The following is a 16832-nucleotide window of genomic DNA, read 5'->3' as shown; positions in this document are numbered from 1 at the left end:
ATTTCCTGCGTAATATATGAAAACAGTGGAGAGTAAATTCGCTGTTTTGCCGTCTGGCGCAGTGATAGTCAACTACCGCGCGGTATTTAGGACGACGGCGGGAACACAATACGACCCGCGTTATAAAAATAAACATTTTATTTATTTTAAACAAATCGTTCAGAAGGTGATGAATATGTAGTATTAACGGTAAGTTAATAATTTTTGCGACTCTACAAAATTATCGATCTTGTTTTACATTCCTATTTTAAAAATTAAAAGCCGTTTCGGAAAGGTAGTGGGCCTTTAAAAATAGTTACATCGTGCTTATTATTAATTTTCCAGACTTCTTGATAACATAAATGAACGATTCCTTTGATTTTCCAATGGATTATTTTTTTCGAAAATAATCGTTGTCGTCGAATATCTTGACGTTACAATAGAGACGTCGTCGCAACGTCAACGTCTCTATTGTAACGTCATGATAACGTTGGATTTTTGCATCTTTTTCCGTATATGAAAAGAACGAATCTGTCAATCAGAAAGTCGGATTTCGTATGAAAATCGAACGAAAATTAATTCTAACAGATTATTGAAGGAATCAGTTATATTTTTATATTTTAAACCTCGACTCTATTATCTCGCAATATCAAAGTCTATTGACCATAACAATAATTATCAAGAACTTACAGTGCTATTTGAATGTGTAAGTTAATTATGCAATATTAATTGTTTTGAGCGGTCTTAAGCAGTGTAACTATTCAATGTATATATGTGTTGACGTTTTCCTACGACTGCTCTCGTAGTAATTATGAATGAAAATATCGGAGTACACTATGCAACACTCCTGCAGACCTGCGAGTCATTACTGTGTATAAGCAGGTTCTACTGAAAATAGATATTATTGTGGCAGGACGACCTTAAAAATGCGAAAGCGCATGCCTCAGCTTGTCTCTGGAAATTATTGCTACGTCACATTACACAGTGGTGGTAGTAGGGGTTTCGCATCAATTGACCGACTTCCTGAGTTATTATACCTAACACATATGTGCCGGGAGAGGTGACGTGGCTACTCGTACAACTATCATAGCGATGCAAATGGATCCATATCATTCACAGCTCACACACGTGGAGAAATTAACATTATTATTATTACCACAAATAGTAGGGACCTGTTGGCATGGTAACACATGGCCTTTATCGATCTAACTTTGCAATGGTTGAATGGCGACGTTGTCGGTCCGGAGAGGCTTTATGCAAATGTGGTGTGAGAAACTCTGGCCGGACTTAACCTCTATCTGACCCCACATAAAAAACCAAGTCAGCCAGCGAAACAGCTGTCTTACTCCCACATCAAAGAGTTAAATTGTGGTGATCTAGTAGGTATTCGTGGTGCCATAGAGGTGTACATATACCACAGTTATAATGCATATTGAATTGATCCATATACATTGGCAAAATGTAAACAAGCCCTGTGTGTGGTAATACATGTGAAGGCAACACAATTGTACCACAATCCACATGATAATTATTATCAATATTTATTCTATTATCAAATAGTATATCTTTACGGAAGCTAACCCAGAACGCGGGAAGCCTGGCCAGAGATCACAGGCCGGTACCTGTAAGCCTACCGATATATCTCGTATTGCATGTCAACAATATTATCTCTACTAGCTGTGCTCTAACATAATTACAAATCATCCAGTACGTCACTGACAGCTGGGTGTCAGACGTGTTATACACACATATACCCAGCACCACTGCTGCCAGGTATGCTGTCCCGGGTGGTTACTTAACCAAACCGGGATTGGCTAATTTTTCCTAGTATGACAGTATACAAGAATTCATGGGTGACCTACATACGGTAGAACGTATCGACTCAGTATACGTTACGCGCCCATTATATAACTTGCATGCGCACGCATCTGTGCCAGGTCACGACAGTAATTGAGGACATGGCCCCGCTTCGTCCCGAGTTCGGCCCTCAAACTCAATGGCTGTTTCACCTCAGTTGACCTTACTGCTGAGGTAAGTCTAGGCCAGTGTGTAGCCCGGTCTCATGGTAATCACACTAGCCGGCTGACCAACTGCCGGCCAGTCAGCTAGTGTAAAAAAGCGCAGTTGTGTTCGCTGTATAGCCTTGTGTACTCGGAGGTTATATCAGTTCACGAACCACGTGACCAGCGTTGTGGATGTCCAGTTTTAACAAGTTATATAATTGTTCTTGTCTTACAGCATCCTCTACCTCATTGTTGGAAGTACAGCGTGGGACCGACGGACCTTGTAAACATTCGGGGAAATCTATATTTATGTGTGGACAGATGTAAAAGCCAGGAGGTATGTATATATTGGTGTATACTTCCCCTCTTTGTGTACCGGGGTCTCGGGAGGTCAGGGCTTGTTTGTACAGCGGGCCGATATAGTGGGTAGAAGGGAGAAACCGTAATACACCTATATGTAGTGTAACGTATTGTTATCAGCCTGATGACACAACCCCAATCTTAGCTGGCTCTCATCACACGTACGTGCCAGCTATGGAACAGGCCTATGTAGTATTTACATTGATCCTAGTAGCTACACAGATAGAAAAGTATACTGTAACATTCTTAGAATGTTTTATTTCTTACTGAAGTAATGACTTGGATCATGATATCTAAAACATTGGCATTATTTATGTCATTTGTCACATGACCAGCCTCGTAGTAGATTCAGAATCGGAGTTATGTAAACCCCCCGATTACGTCACACGGCTCAAGCTGTTGCGTAATTCAGTACTTCACCTTTCGGGTCATTTCAGCTGTAATCTGACCCGGTATGTTGTGTAAGTTCAATTGTGTAATATTGCTTCCCGTCATGTGGTTGATCCATTGAATCTGAAACACCGATTGTTGTAGCTTATCATTACGGCATGCTGCAAACAACGGCTGCTACATATAACAGTCATATTAAACATAACCTCTCACTCAGCGTTTCAATCCGAGATATTTAAAATATTTTGGTAGACCCTTTAAAAGGAAGACATGCCAGTCTCATTGATGTAATGTGTCAGCCATTAACATATCACGATGTTCTATAGCACTGCCGATAATAGATAATAGTTATTTTAGTGTCATTTCAAATTGTCTATATTTACTATAAACTAGACCTAATTCGTGTCCATGACAAAATTGACTAATTAATTAATTTCATCATTGTTATGTAAGACGAGTATATGTGAAGCCGGTATTACGCAATAAGTAGCAAATGTCAATAACATTAAAGTCAAGGTCATGGTGATGTTTACCAGATACTTGTTTACCACACTGTTGTAAAGCTTCGCACACAAAAAGAATCACTGTCATCACAGAAATATTCGAGATGGTAACAAGTGATTTACCGCAAATGATGAGAAGGTAGGTAAGGATACTGATGTGGTGGATTTAGATAGTCCTTATGATATTTTTTACCTATATAGAAACGTGTTTCTTATTGATAAAGTATGTTGCAGCTATTACACAGATTTTGGTCGATATTCTTTGACTTGGTATATTGAATAAACGCCAATGAAGTTGTGCAATCTATTTGTTTACAAGTCTTGTGTCATATATATTTGCCTATAAAACGGATTGACATAAACATTTTGCAAGATTAATGTGTATGATGTATATTGCCAAAAGTCATGTGTAGAAGGTTTGACTAGACATTTTTATATAAACATTTTGCATGTTAAATTTGTGTTATATATTTACCTATAAGTCTTGTTTATTATGTTTGCCTATAAAACTGTGTTATATAAATACTTGACATGTTTAAAGTTTATGTCAATTTTTGTGTTTGATATTTATATCTTTATATGAGCGTTATCTACTAAGAAAGCTGATAATGTTATCAGTAATGTGTTTTGTAGTATGTATAAAATCGTGGTTGTAATATATTTATCCTTACAACTATATATATTATGTAACACTTTTATTTATCCTTACAACTATATATATTATGTAACACTTTTATCTTTATATGCATTTAAGACTTTGGTATCATAATGCTAAGTTACTGTAGTTATCAGTTCTAGTATCCTGTAATGTTAGTAAGACAGAATAAATTACTGCTTTATATAGAATAATTTTCCCCATTTTATAATAAAACTCCTGATCCAAAGGTTTCATGTTTTGACAGAAAACCTCTTTATCCTCTTCATGGTCTTCTACAATATTAGTATTACCATCATTTTACTCAATTTGTATACTCCTAGAACTTTTCATTCTCCCAGCTGTATACTGAATAAACCTCAAAGTAATTCAAAGTGAATTTATCATCCACTGGAAACGTTATGTCTAGAAAGGTCTGTCAATTAAACCTAATTAAACTTTTTCACTAAACATTCCACCTAAAGTCTGGTCTCAGTAGGATATCCCACAAATCTCCTAAACACCATTCGTAAGGAGCGTCGCAGCCTCGTTAACAGTCCCATAATACCCAGCCCAAGACATTCCTCAACCATTGCATAACATATACAGGAGAATCTGTATGTAAAGGTCTATTTTCTCCCTGTTTAAACCTTTTCACGCACCACATCTCACGCTTGGCCTCACCCCTCTTACTTATTGTGGATAGGATAGGTACTGTAACAAAACTCTTCGTCTGGATTGCATTACAACATACAGTGACTATTCACAATAGTGCAATATGCCCTCTCATGTTGCTGCTCTCTCAGCTATAAAAATATCTGAGATATAAAGGTAAGGCCACACCAAATAAATCAGTTGTTCGAAATCCCGCATTTTATCGATTTACCGCTTAGTCAGAAGATTCACATCAAGAATTGTTCATTTAGATAATAAAGAAAACGTCGTATGATATTAAAAGCGATTATCTTAATATAGGGAGATATCATTCAATTGAGTACCCAAAAGTTTTTGAACTGAAGGAAGCTACAAACTATACACTCGTACGATATGAAGAACAAGTTCACTTTGTCGAAATACTATTGTCTATTTTCAATACAAAAAGCTCACAAATCTACAACAATATGGATACTCAGATGGTGAAGTTTGAATGGGAGGTCAACCAGGATAACAAGGAAGCTGGCACAGTAAAGTTCTAACTACATGTGTCATTCTTCTTTAATCTATGGATAGTTTGGTAATAATAAGTTTTAATGTATAAGATTAAGGAAATGTTGAGATAATATGTGTATATTAGCAGGATCAAATAACAATAAAATAGAATAAGAAAACAAATTATAGGCATTGTATTCGCCATTATATCAGGAGGTAGGCGTTAATATGTGAAACCTTAACCAGGAAGTAAATATATGTATAATTATGTAAGGAACTAGTTAAAACCTCATGTAAAATCTTAAATGTGTAGGAATGTGTGTGATATTGTACAGGAAAAGTGTTGCCATCATCATGGATGGAAATGAGTAGACTGTATGTAAAGTTTTATGAGGAAGGGAACAAAAACTGTATGTAAAGTTTTATGAGGAAAGGAACAAAAACTGTATGTAAAGTTTTATGAAGAAGGGAACAGAAACTGTATGTAAAGTTTTATGAGGAAGGGAACAGAAACTGTATGTTAAGTTTTATGAGGAAAGAAACAGAAACGTTATGTAAAGTTTTATGAGGAAGGGAACAGAAACTGTATGCAAAGTTTTATAAGGAAGAAACAGAAACTGTATGTAAAGTTTTATGAAGAAGGGAACATAAACTGTATGTTAAGTTTTATGAGGAAGGGAACAGAAACTTTTATGAGGAAGGGAACAGAAACTGTATGTAAAGTTTTTTTAAGGAAGGAATATAAATTGTATGGAAAGTTTTATAAGGAAGGAAATATATTGCGTGTAAAGTTTTAAAAGGAAGGGAACAGAAAATGTATGTAAAGCTTTAAAATGAAGTGAACGGAAAGTGTATGTAAAGTTTTATAAAGAAGGGAACAGAAACCGCATGAAAATTTTGATAAGGAAGGGAATGGGAAATGTGTGTTAAGTTTGATAGGAAGTAAAGGAAAACTATGTTACGTTTTATAGGGAAAGAAACAGAAATTATACTCAAACTATTATGTGGAAGGGGATAGTAACTGTATCTGTAGTTGTATAAAGAAGTGAAACGAATATATGTAATGTTAAATACGGATGTAATCAGACTGTTAAGTTTAACATTTGTATTAAGGAGTGGGAGCAAAAACTGTGAGTTAAGTTTATACAAAAGTAAGCAGAACTGGTATGTGAAAGGAAGTAAAAGTGAACTGTGTGTAACGTTGTATTAGGAAGTAAAAATAAATTGTGTGTAAAGTTGTATTAGGAAGTAAAAAGAATCTCTATGTGAATTTGTGTAGGGCAATAATTGGAAACTATATATTAAAATTTAAACGCACATTTTACAAAAAAAATTGAATCTGTGAGAAATGTGTGTAACTTTTTTTATTTTTCTCTTTTTAAATAGTCTACATGAAAGCATGTTGCAGAATGACACATACACATTACGACTTACACATATACTGTCATTCAACAGGCAGTGTGTCATACCAACATTTATCATGGCATACATCTTCTCTAATTCTAGTAACACTAAAATAGGTCATTAGCTCGATATCACATAGCAAATATCCATATATTAATCTTTCATCCGGAACATCAAGACACTGCATCCAGACCTGACACACACATATACATATAAGTTAATTATAAGCGTATGTGGCTTTTGAAAAAGAAATGTAGAAATGATGTGCACCAATGTTTAACAAAATACTGTATGAGGCATTTGTCTGTAAGGCAGTAGGTACCATTAGATAAGTCTTATTGTGTTATACAATTGTACAAAATTTCTAAACGTGTTCTACATAGGTAAACAGATTTTCTGAACGTGTAGAAATTAAGTGTATAATTATACAATCGATGTTTCTTTGTTTTCATACTAAACCTGATTTTCTGATAGACCAATTCTCTTTTTATATCAGTATGGAAAAACAAAGATTCAAAAATAAGTATTAATTTGGAAAAATAATCCTTTGAAAAATCAATGTAATAAAGCATTAAAACGTATATTAATTTATCAAATAGTTAAAGAAAATACTCATAAGCATTGATGTCACTATTTCGAATTCTTTACCGGGTTAAGATGCTTGAATAAGAAAAAGCGTGTTTCGTTATTTAAGAAAGTGTACTACAACTATGTGTAACTTTTCAATTTTGGGAAGGAAATTTGTAGGATTTGAAACAGTGGATAAAGTGTAATGTGAAATGAAGTGTATATCATTGTATAAAGAAAAGACCGATTATAAAGAAAACTATTTATAATATGAACAAAAACCAGATTTATGTAACATTAAAAAAATAGAAGAAAATTTATTGATACCCTAAATCATATGATAAAGACATGTATATGATCCTTGTGGACAATCGACAATAGGAAATGTGACAAAAATGAATCTATCATTGTACGTGTACAGAGAAATGTGTAGAATTTAATCTGTTTATAGTATTATACAAGAATGAGGTATAAAGACAGTATTGGTGACATTTTGATTAAAGAAGTATTAAATTTAAAGAAAGATTATATTACAGTGTTATTTGTTGAAAACCTTTACATATATGTATATGTATCATTGAATTATTACTGTCGAGCTATTTAAATGTATGGGTACTGTTCGATAGAAGATAGTTTCTGCGATCTCGTGCTATTCCGCACGTTCAAGAGGAGTGGTTTTTACGGGGAATATCAGGCTGAAACAAGTACATAAGGCTGATTCATTCTCATTACAGAGACGCACTTCTTTCTGTGATCGCGTCATACAACGTGGTTGAGTAATTCACCGCCTGTTGGCTTATTAGACCTAGATAATGCGGAGACGCGTTTGCCTAGTTGACAATGGGTTGGATCCACGTACCTATTCAAGCTGAAAACACAAAGTGACTTACGTAGATTACAAATATTGTTTGTCAGGTTCTGAAATATTTAAACTGGAGCAACAGACTAGATGAAAGACTTAAGGTTATGGTTTGTTTTAATGTAAATTACTGTACAAAACAATGTAGATTAGAAGAGCTTGTCCAATATTATATACTACCTGTATATCGTTGTCACCTTGTCCTGCATTTATTTCGCCTCTCTCTCTATATATATATATATTATAACCTCTATTTTGTTATATCAGTGTTGTATCTAGAAAGGTTTCATATCAAAATTATAATTAAATTCATACACCACATTTCCACCAAACCTTATGTCATCGGGTCGTGTTGCCTTGCCCGGATATTGCAATATTATGTTTCAACTTAATATTCATGTCTCTGTTTGTAAATTATTTAGTGTATTTCAATGAAACACTGTGGTCAGGATTTACGTTGTATTTGAAACAGAACAAATTCTGAAACGATTAAGTGTGTAACTAAATGAACTGAAACAGATACTGGTACTGTGTGCGTACGTTTTAGTGACCTGGAACAGTTATACGTAAATTACAAGTTAGTGCACGAGAGCACATGGTGGCGGTTCTATCTTACGTATGGACGTCATTGAACCGAAACGGTTTCGATGTTGTACTGTATGCAAGTCATTTAAGCATATCGGTTGTCAATGTATGAGTGTGGTTTGAATGTAATTGAACCGAAACGCTTGTCAGGGTTGTATTTTATGTAAGTCCGTAACCCACAACATAATTTTGCTACTTTTTTTTTAATTTATTAAACCATAACAGTTGTCGTTGTGTAAGTGTGTAAGTCATCCAAGTGGAACGCCTTTTGTTTTTACACGTGCCGTGTTAGTGTACAGTAGGAGTGTTACCTACTTTGTGTAACTTGGTCAACCATTACGGTTTAACGGTACAATATGTTTGTTTGTTTTAGAACCGTAACCATTGTAAAGTTAATGTTGGTGTGCAGATCACTATTTTAAACATTTGTATAAGTCAATGTGCCATAACAGTATTAGTTGAATGTCAAAGCAACTGGCGTTTAATTATGTAAATAATATCACCATAAATTAAAAACATAATCAAAAGCTTTTGAATTGTGTTTGTAATTTACGGAAATTTTATATGCGTTAGGAGAGAAATCCGTTTAAAACGTGTACGTCAGTAAGTCAGCGCTGCAACTTACGGGGCCCCTACTGAAGTACATTTGGCTTACTTTTTAATTTGTTTCTCCTTCTATATGACTTCGTGGTTCTGACGGAATAGCTTATCATACAATATCAATAGGTTTTGTTTACAAGAAAAGTCCTTTCTTTCGCTAAAGCTTTGAACTATTTAACAACATAATGCATATCTCCGCAATAAAACGTTTTTGAATCATTTATACATGATGTGACCTTGGATCCTATACCCCCCGTGTAATGTCCCGTCACCAGCCGCGAACCTGTCCGCCCCATGACCGCCATACTGACCATTCATCCAGGGTTAACTCGGGACACGACCAGGTGCACCCTACCATTAATAATAGATGAGGCATGGCACATTTCAATAGTTCCCTTTTTATTATTTCTCCCATGATTGATAGAAGAATGTGGGTTCTGGTAGGGATAATTGAGAACTAGAAAGCACAGAAGATTTTATTTTTTGTTCTGATTTACATACTGCATAGAGTTCGCGAGGTCATGACCTCACAATCCGACCATTACTACCACTGTGCATTGTGCATGCAGCTATAGTCAGACAATAGACTGCAGCCTCCCCGCATCGACTCATGTTCAGACAGCCAGGCACATATCCCCCTCCCACCCTAATTTCGGACAATAAGATGCAGTTTTTTCTCCCTTAATGCACATTCAGCAAATGGTTCACACCGGGTCAACTTGTTGAAGCCCCATTCTCCGGTAGGGCCCCAGTTAAGGTTCACCTTGGGTCATCTGGGTAGTGATTCGGATCACTGATGGAGCAGTATGGTCATCCATGACTCATACTGACCATAGTAACACTATGGCCATCTCAAGTCCATGTGAATATGTGGTAGTGGCGGTCAAACTCCATATCACGCAATCAATCTCATAAATGAAGGCAACGGTTGAAATAAGATCGACTATCATGTTTGCTATGGTTGATGATTAAAGGTGATTCTCATACTTTAATCTTCATAGATAGGAGAGGGCAATATACTTCAGTATGCAATATCTTTAATTTGGTGAAAATGATATGATGATAAACAGAAAATCATAAATACAGATGGCCACCGTTTAAATACAAGTAGATATACATGATGGGGTTATTTTAACATACTCATGGTTGATCAATCTTTATATAACACGGTACATTGGTGGATGGTACTTTTTGTCATAATTTACCATTTACATTCGTTACGCTGTAATGGGGTTTTTTTCGGTCGCAATTCAATTATATTGTTGTATCGCAGATTTTCTCCACGCATAAGACTCATGTCGGTTTCTTAAAATCCCTGTATATAATTATTTTGAATTGTTAACTATCGCTTAAATTTAATTTAACTGTTCATGGAGAAGAAAAAATCCAAACAAGAAACCAACAAAAACAAAAAGCACCAAGTAACCAGATATTAAGCTCCTGTTTTATGTGAACAAGAATCACTGAAAAAGATATGGATACGATATCAAGATAACAGTAGTTTCTACTCAGTATCGGGGCCCCTACTGACCTTGCCTGACCTTATTTGACACCACGTGACCTGGTGTCATTAAAGCCCTGATTAAGGCCAGATGTCAGGTTGAAGTGGTGGACGTTGTTTGATGTTTCTACTGTAGTGTGAGAAAGTAACGTCAGTCATTTTGTCGTCATCGGGATATCGTTAATACCATCGATCGTTCTGAAACCACTATCCTCTCCTGGTCCCTTTCTGAAACTCTTTATAGTCGTCATAATCATACTGGTTAATATACATATTATATTATAATTTTATAAAATATCAAAGTTCATTTTTTGATAATTATTTTTTTGTCTTCGAAATTCCAGGAATTATGAATTAATTTTCGCAAATCGAATATATCGCCATATATCGATCAATTCATATGGAAATAATTATCCGGCTATCTGTTGTTTTAGCAAAAGTATGCGGCATGTACATGTATAATATCAAAGTTGTTTTTTTAGTATGAAATCCTTTGTTAAAGTCTAACTTATATTACCGCTAAGACACGCTAACTTCTTCTTTACTCAACATATATTTAGTTGCCACGGTAAACATATTTTCGACATAGGTAGTATGATAAGAAAGTTTAGAAAGAATCATTTTTTAAAACGAAACCTAATCGTGTATTATGATGCTTGACATCTGTAACGTTTCCTGTCCTGTGGATATCATAAAACAATGGAACGTTAAGACAACATTAACTTGTTTCAGCATTGATGTAATGTTTTTTCCTTTTTTTTTCATCAACGTTTAAAAGAAACTTATGCTAGTTAACTTTATGGATTGTAGATTTATACAAAAGTTTGCAAAGTCATTTTGTTAGCAATACAATAAAATATCTTAAAAGTATTTCAAATCCTAAAATAAAATATCTTAAAAGTATTTCAAATCCTAAATTTGAGACTAAAAGGTAACTACCAAGAAGTCATTAGACAGATGATAAATAAACAATTGAAAAACCTTTGATAATTATCTTTTTGTCTTCGAAATTCCAGGAATTATGAATTAATTTTCGGAAATCGAATATATCAATCCATATGAAAATAATTATCCGGCTATCTGTTGTTTTGGCAAAAGTATGCGGCATGTAAATACAAATAACTTTTTATCTCAAAAGCAGCCTAAATATAAAAAGGGAAATTCAATAAGCATTACTTGGTGGTTAACATCTTTTTCTCATTCTCCTTCCATTTTGTGTTACACTTTACAATGTGGACCTCTGACCCAGTTTCATATTTATAGAAATTATCCAAAGCCATTACAATCATATTATCACGATGATATACAGTGTATATATATATATATATATATATATATATAAGTTACAATTTGACAGATTACATGAAAGCTAGCTAATCGTGGGCACAAATAATGGTAGCAGTGAAGTTGATATGTCATTTTCTTGCAATTATATCGTACACTTTTATAAATAAAATGACATTACTTAGGATGTGATAAAATGAAATCGTTTTTGGCATCATCTGTGAACTTTACTCATTCTTTGTTGCAGTTCTGGCGTTGACGCGCAGATACCTGACGATACCTGTATAATGCTAAAAGACGCCACTAGCCCTAGCACGAGCGAGCCTGACCACGCCCGAGCCGACAGCCAATTCAACCCTTCGAATGCTTCTGAGACATCTTCATGTGATGCGATGGATGGAATCAAGAATTTTCGCAGTGCAAATAACGGTGGAGAATCTGTGAGCGACCAGTCCAGCGATTGTGACTACCCTACCCAATCCTCTTCCATACCCACATGTGTTGTAGCCCCAACATCCACTGACCCTGACGAGTACATACCCTCGCGTAAACAACGCGAATTCATCCCAGAAAACAAGAAAGATGATCACTATTGGGAAAAGCGTAGGAAAAATAACGACGCCGCTAGACGATCACGTGAGAAGCGAAGGTATCATGATCTAGCACTAGAGAACCGTATTGTTGATCTCACGAGGGACAATTGTGGACTTAGAAACGAACTTTATGCCATTAAGAAACGTTACGGGATACCTCTAAACGAGACATTTGTCGGGGATGACGAACCTCCTCCGGTCCACAAGAAACCCTCCATCAGCCCACCTTTAGTAGGAACTAGTGCTGTTGGTGGAATGTCTCCGGGGAACAAATCTATGCCTACCGGATACGTAGGTAGTAGTCGAGGGAATATCCCTGTTTCTGTACCCCCACCACTCCTCCATATGGCAGGAGGAATGCCTGTTGGAATGAACTTCGGCGCCAATGGTCCAATGCCGATGTACGTTGCCGTATCTACCTCCGATGATGCCTCTGTCGGGAGCCATGCTTCCGCGGCCTACCGTGAAACAGACGATCCGGAAGATCAACCTCCCCCTGCACATTCCCAGCACGTGAAGAGGGAAGTTGACCAGGAGGTCATGTATGGTTCAGATATTCCGCAATACTACCCCGGAGGTCCGGATAGTCCTTCCACGTCGGTACATTCGTCTATGTACTCTAGGAATCAACCTCCTAGCGCATCGTTAGCGATGCAAATGAAAAAGACAATGGACTATTCAGACGACAACTCCACGCAGGAGGAGCCCCTCTCTTTAACTGTTAATAAGTCCGGTGGAATATCTGGAAACGAAAGCTCAACTTCGGCCTCGTCAGGAGAACACGTGTTATCACAGAGTCCCCCGTCAACTGCTCTACCTCATAAGTTACGTCATAAATCACCAGCAGAGTATACCTCATTCGCTCAGTCCCCTGGACAGTACGGGTCCTTCACACACTCAGCCGCTTTCGGCAACCCCTTAATCAACGGTTTAGCTCAACTGTCGGAGATCGCCCTTGCTCAATCAGGTCCCCTGCCTCTTCTCAAGACCTCGTCAACGTCCTCCGGCAGGAAATCCGGACACAAACACAATCCACGTTCCCATATTGATCCGAAGTATGCTGAACGACGTCGTAGAAACAACGAGGCCGCCAGGAAATGCCGAGAGAACAGGAAAAGTTTGACGATGGTTCGTGAAGCTAAGTCCGAGTACTTAGCAGGGGAAAACGGAAAACTTCGGGATGAGTTGGATGATCTCCAGGATGAAATGAGAAAGCTCAAGGAATTGATAGAACAGAAAAGGATCAAAGAAAACAATTCCCAAGAAAAATCGGACGGTGATTCGTTCTGATATGATAATTAGGTGAGCCTATCGGGAACACGTCCATTTTCCATTAACTTGTACGGGTATTACTGGATCTGTGACATGCGCACTGGAGCAACACTCGTGGAAATCCATCTCATTTGAAAAATTGAAAGGCAGCCGCCATCTTTTTATTGATAATCAGGTATTTGTTGAACACTCAGGTACTAAGAAATCGCGCTAACCATTACTTGGAGGTAGTGTCAATATTCTATTACACTATCTCATCATGCTACCATTTTCAATTGAAAAGAACTATTTTTTACATCTTTTGCCTTTTATAGATTAAGAAGTTATTGTCAAATTTGTTAATACAAAGCAGGGATTCGTTGAAAACACGTGCATTTGGACCACGTGACATTACTGCGAGACGTCAGACGCTACCTATATATTCCAAGGCGTCGGGACAGTTGGTCAGCATGCTCTCTGATGCACAGGTGTAATATTACGGGTGAAGGCCACTTGCGGTGGCCATGTTATAATATTGATATGTATCTGTTTGTTTTATGTTCTTTTAACGAGTTATGTATTTAAGAGTTTAAAGAGTGAGAATGTTTTATATATTTTCACTGACACGTAGTCGACATGGTCACACACGCAATGTTATATCATGGAAATAACACCATCACGGCCAATTCTTCCCTTATTTTTCTAAAGTCTTGATAATTATACCTTGGTTTACCAAATGATACCTTAAATAAAATAAAAAGAAAACCTAGTAGCACGTAATGTTATGAAGTATCATGCGCCGATACCTAGAAGTCCATTATTAGGCCTACTTCCGGTTCCGGTGGAGGTTAAATAAACAAATCCAATAACTTAAAGAAAACACGCATCAAAGCCATGGTTCCTGGGAAATAATACTTTACCGTGTGTGGCCATCCTCGACCTTGCCTTTTTCATATCTATATCCGCATTTTGTGTGTTGTTGAGGGTTTTTATGATCTTTTTCGAATTTATGGTCTTTTTATCACTTTCATTTTGTATTAGCTCAGCAAGCTTATCATACACAGTGGCAGTTTGGTGCATATTTAATTTATATATCTATATCTATATATTTAGCTTTCGATTGATGATGTTCAAACGTGCCATATCGTTATGTATTGTGTGACGTGCATACTTGTAAAATGCCGGGATTTATTGAAACGAATTATTTAACATAATATTATTATAATTTTTTTATCAAGTACAAATACCTCATCTATCTTATCGAATTCCACATTATTAAGATTATAGTTTTATTTTTGTGAAGCTTAAGTTATGGCTTGATATCCAAGCAAGTCCCTGTATTCTTGTGGGTGTTACAATGGGGTTTTTTGTGTGGTATCTGTATATAGCTTTGTGTAGTGATGATGGACCACTAACATCGCCACAGTGTAGACACACGCTAGATTGATTGATACGATATTGTTACGAAAGGTTTCACCATCTTTATGTTGCCGTATAATGTACAGGGAACTTTAAATCCTGAGGGGGATTGGAAAGAAAGTGCTATCTGTTGACTTTTACTGAAATTTAGTGCTGCTATCACCAATGATATATATATATATATTAATGAAGTGCTACTTAAACTTCTACACGTCAAATGTAAAAACAACAATATTGTATTCTACATATAGTAGGGAGTGACAATAATCAGTCCTTGGTGCAATCCTACCAAACAAGCGTCAGAATGATCGAGATTAAATCTTCCTCGATTATATTTGCGGCTCTGCTAGTCATTTGATAACTGCAAGTCAGCAATCTTCAAATAATGGAGTTAAACGAATGATAGGCATTTTTTGGGTGTGTGATTTTTGTTTTCAACTTCAGCTGCGGCGATATTTTATTCAAACTACCGTTGTATCACTATACCTCAAATTAACTGACAACTATTTATGTACGGGTTCTTACGCTGATATCGGAAAATGTGGGAAGATATGTATTTAATATATATACATAAAGATTACAATGTATATTTGTACTCAGGCGGGTTTGATAGCATTCAGTATAAACATGAACTATCAATCGTTTTAATATATCCAGGTAGTACACGGCATTGGCTGTTATTTGATTAGTCCGCTAAACCTGCCTATATTAATATTTTTTTAATTGCCTAATATATATTAGGCAAAAAAAAAGCCTAATAATATAGGCAGGTTTAGCGGACTACTATTTGATATATGTGGTATGTAAGTGCTGTTTGAACTTTATATGTAAGCAGATAGTTTTGCTTTATTCAGGGATCGTAAGCATTCCTGTACGAATTCAACAGACTATTATGATATGTACGGGTTTACTGGATGATAGATCGGAAAGTAGATGGTAATTATTATGTAGGTAACATCTGTTCCGGTTTTGTTAATATTCAAGGATTCAAGGGCATTCCTATTTGGTTGGTACTTTTGAATTATTTTGTCGACTCCATGATTACAGATGTGCCATAAGATATGTCTCCGTTGCCATATTTTTACACGTTTGGTGTAACAGATGTTTGATGTTTAATGTTTTATTCTATTGAATATATAACCTAGCCGCGTCTCTCAGTCTTCGTGGATAAATGATGCAAATGTGTGAAATGATAATTTTGTAAATATTGTCAGAAATAAGCCTCCATTTTTATAATGCTACATACCCATACGTTTTCGCATGACAACAAAATTTATTATTTCATGGTCTAGAAAGAAATGCCTGTATGTTTTTTTTTTTTTACTTTGGAAAAGGGACTCTTTTTGTAATTTGGTCAGATCCCTCATATTAAAAGACAAAATTAAGTTGCCCTTTTGCAGTTGAATATATGATTAATACAAATAATAACTGATGCGGTATACCATATTACATAGAAGCCTAATCTGAGTTATATGTAGATATGGCAAATGTGACATTGTTATATTTCACATAGCATAAGCGATAGTTGTAGTTAAAGTTATGGCAGAAATGGCTTTGTCAGGGTTGTAATGACATAAGTGACCTTGTCGGATTTGTAATGACGTAAGCGACCTTTTATGAGTTGTATTTCTAAGTTATTTAATCATATTATGACAATAAGTGAATCGTCGTCAGATGAATGGGGTGTCATTTTCATGGCACAGAATGTTTATGTCGTTTTGGAGTATATTGTATATACAAAGGCGATATGT

General features: G+C 36.0%; 1 protein-coding gene across 2 annotated transcripts; it reads left to right on the top strand.

Annotated features, from left to right (window-relative positions):
* The first annotated feature begins 1695 nt into the window (after positions 1–1695).
* LOC138325017 (transcription factor atf-2-like) lies at positions 1696–16466 on the top strand. Of its 2 annotated transcripts, XM_069270355.1 has the most exons (3): positions 1696–2010; positions 2218–2319; positions 12066–16466. In XM_069270355.1, the coding sequence occupies exon 3, from the start codon at positions 12106–12108 to the stop codon at positions 13699–13701; it is 1596 nt and encodes a 531-aa protein (XP_069126456.1). In that variant the 5' UTR covers positions 1696–2010; positions 2218–2319; positions 12066–12105; the 3' UTR covers positions 13702–16466. The 2 variants fall into 2 exon arrangements, with proteins under 2 accessions (XP_069126456.1, XP_069126455.1); XM_069270354.1 differs by lacking the exons at positions 1696–2010; positions 2218–2319 and adding an exon at positions 2403–3374.
* Positions 16467–16832: the final 366 nt, after the last annotated feature.

This window comes from Argopecten irradians, chromosome 6, assembly GCF_041381155.1.
Source record: "Argopecten irradians isolate NY chromosome 6, Ai_NY, whole genome shotgun sequence".
NCBI lineage: Eukaryota > Metazoa > Mollusca > Bivalvia > Pectinida > Pectinidae > Argopecten > Argopecten irradians.
Note: the sequence above shows the minus strand (reverse complement) of the source record. Positions and strands in the feature narration are given on the sequence as shown.

Excerpts from the sequence above, each read along its gene's own strand:
- LOC138325017 (XM_069270354.1), top strand. The coding sequence starts at position 3,340 with ATGGTAACAAGTGATTTACCGCAAATGATGAGAAG. Across the intron at positions 3,375-12,065 it reads TTACCGCAAATGATGAGAAG|TTCTGGCGTTGACGCGCAGA; the intron begins GTAGGTAAGGAT and ends TCTTTGTTGCAG.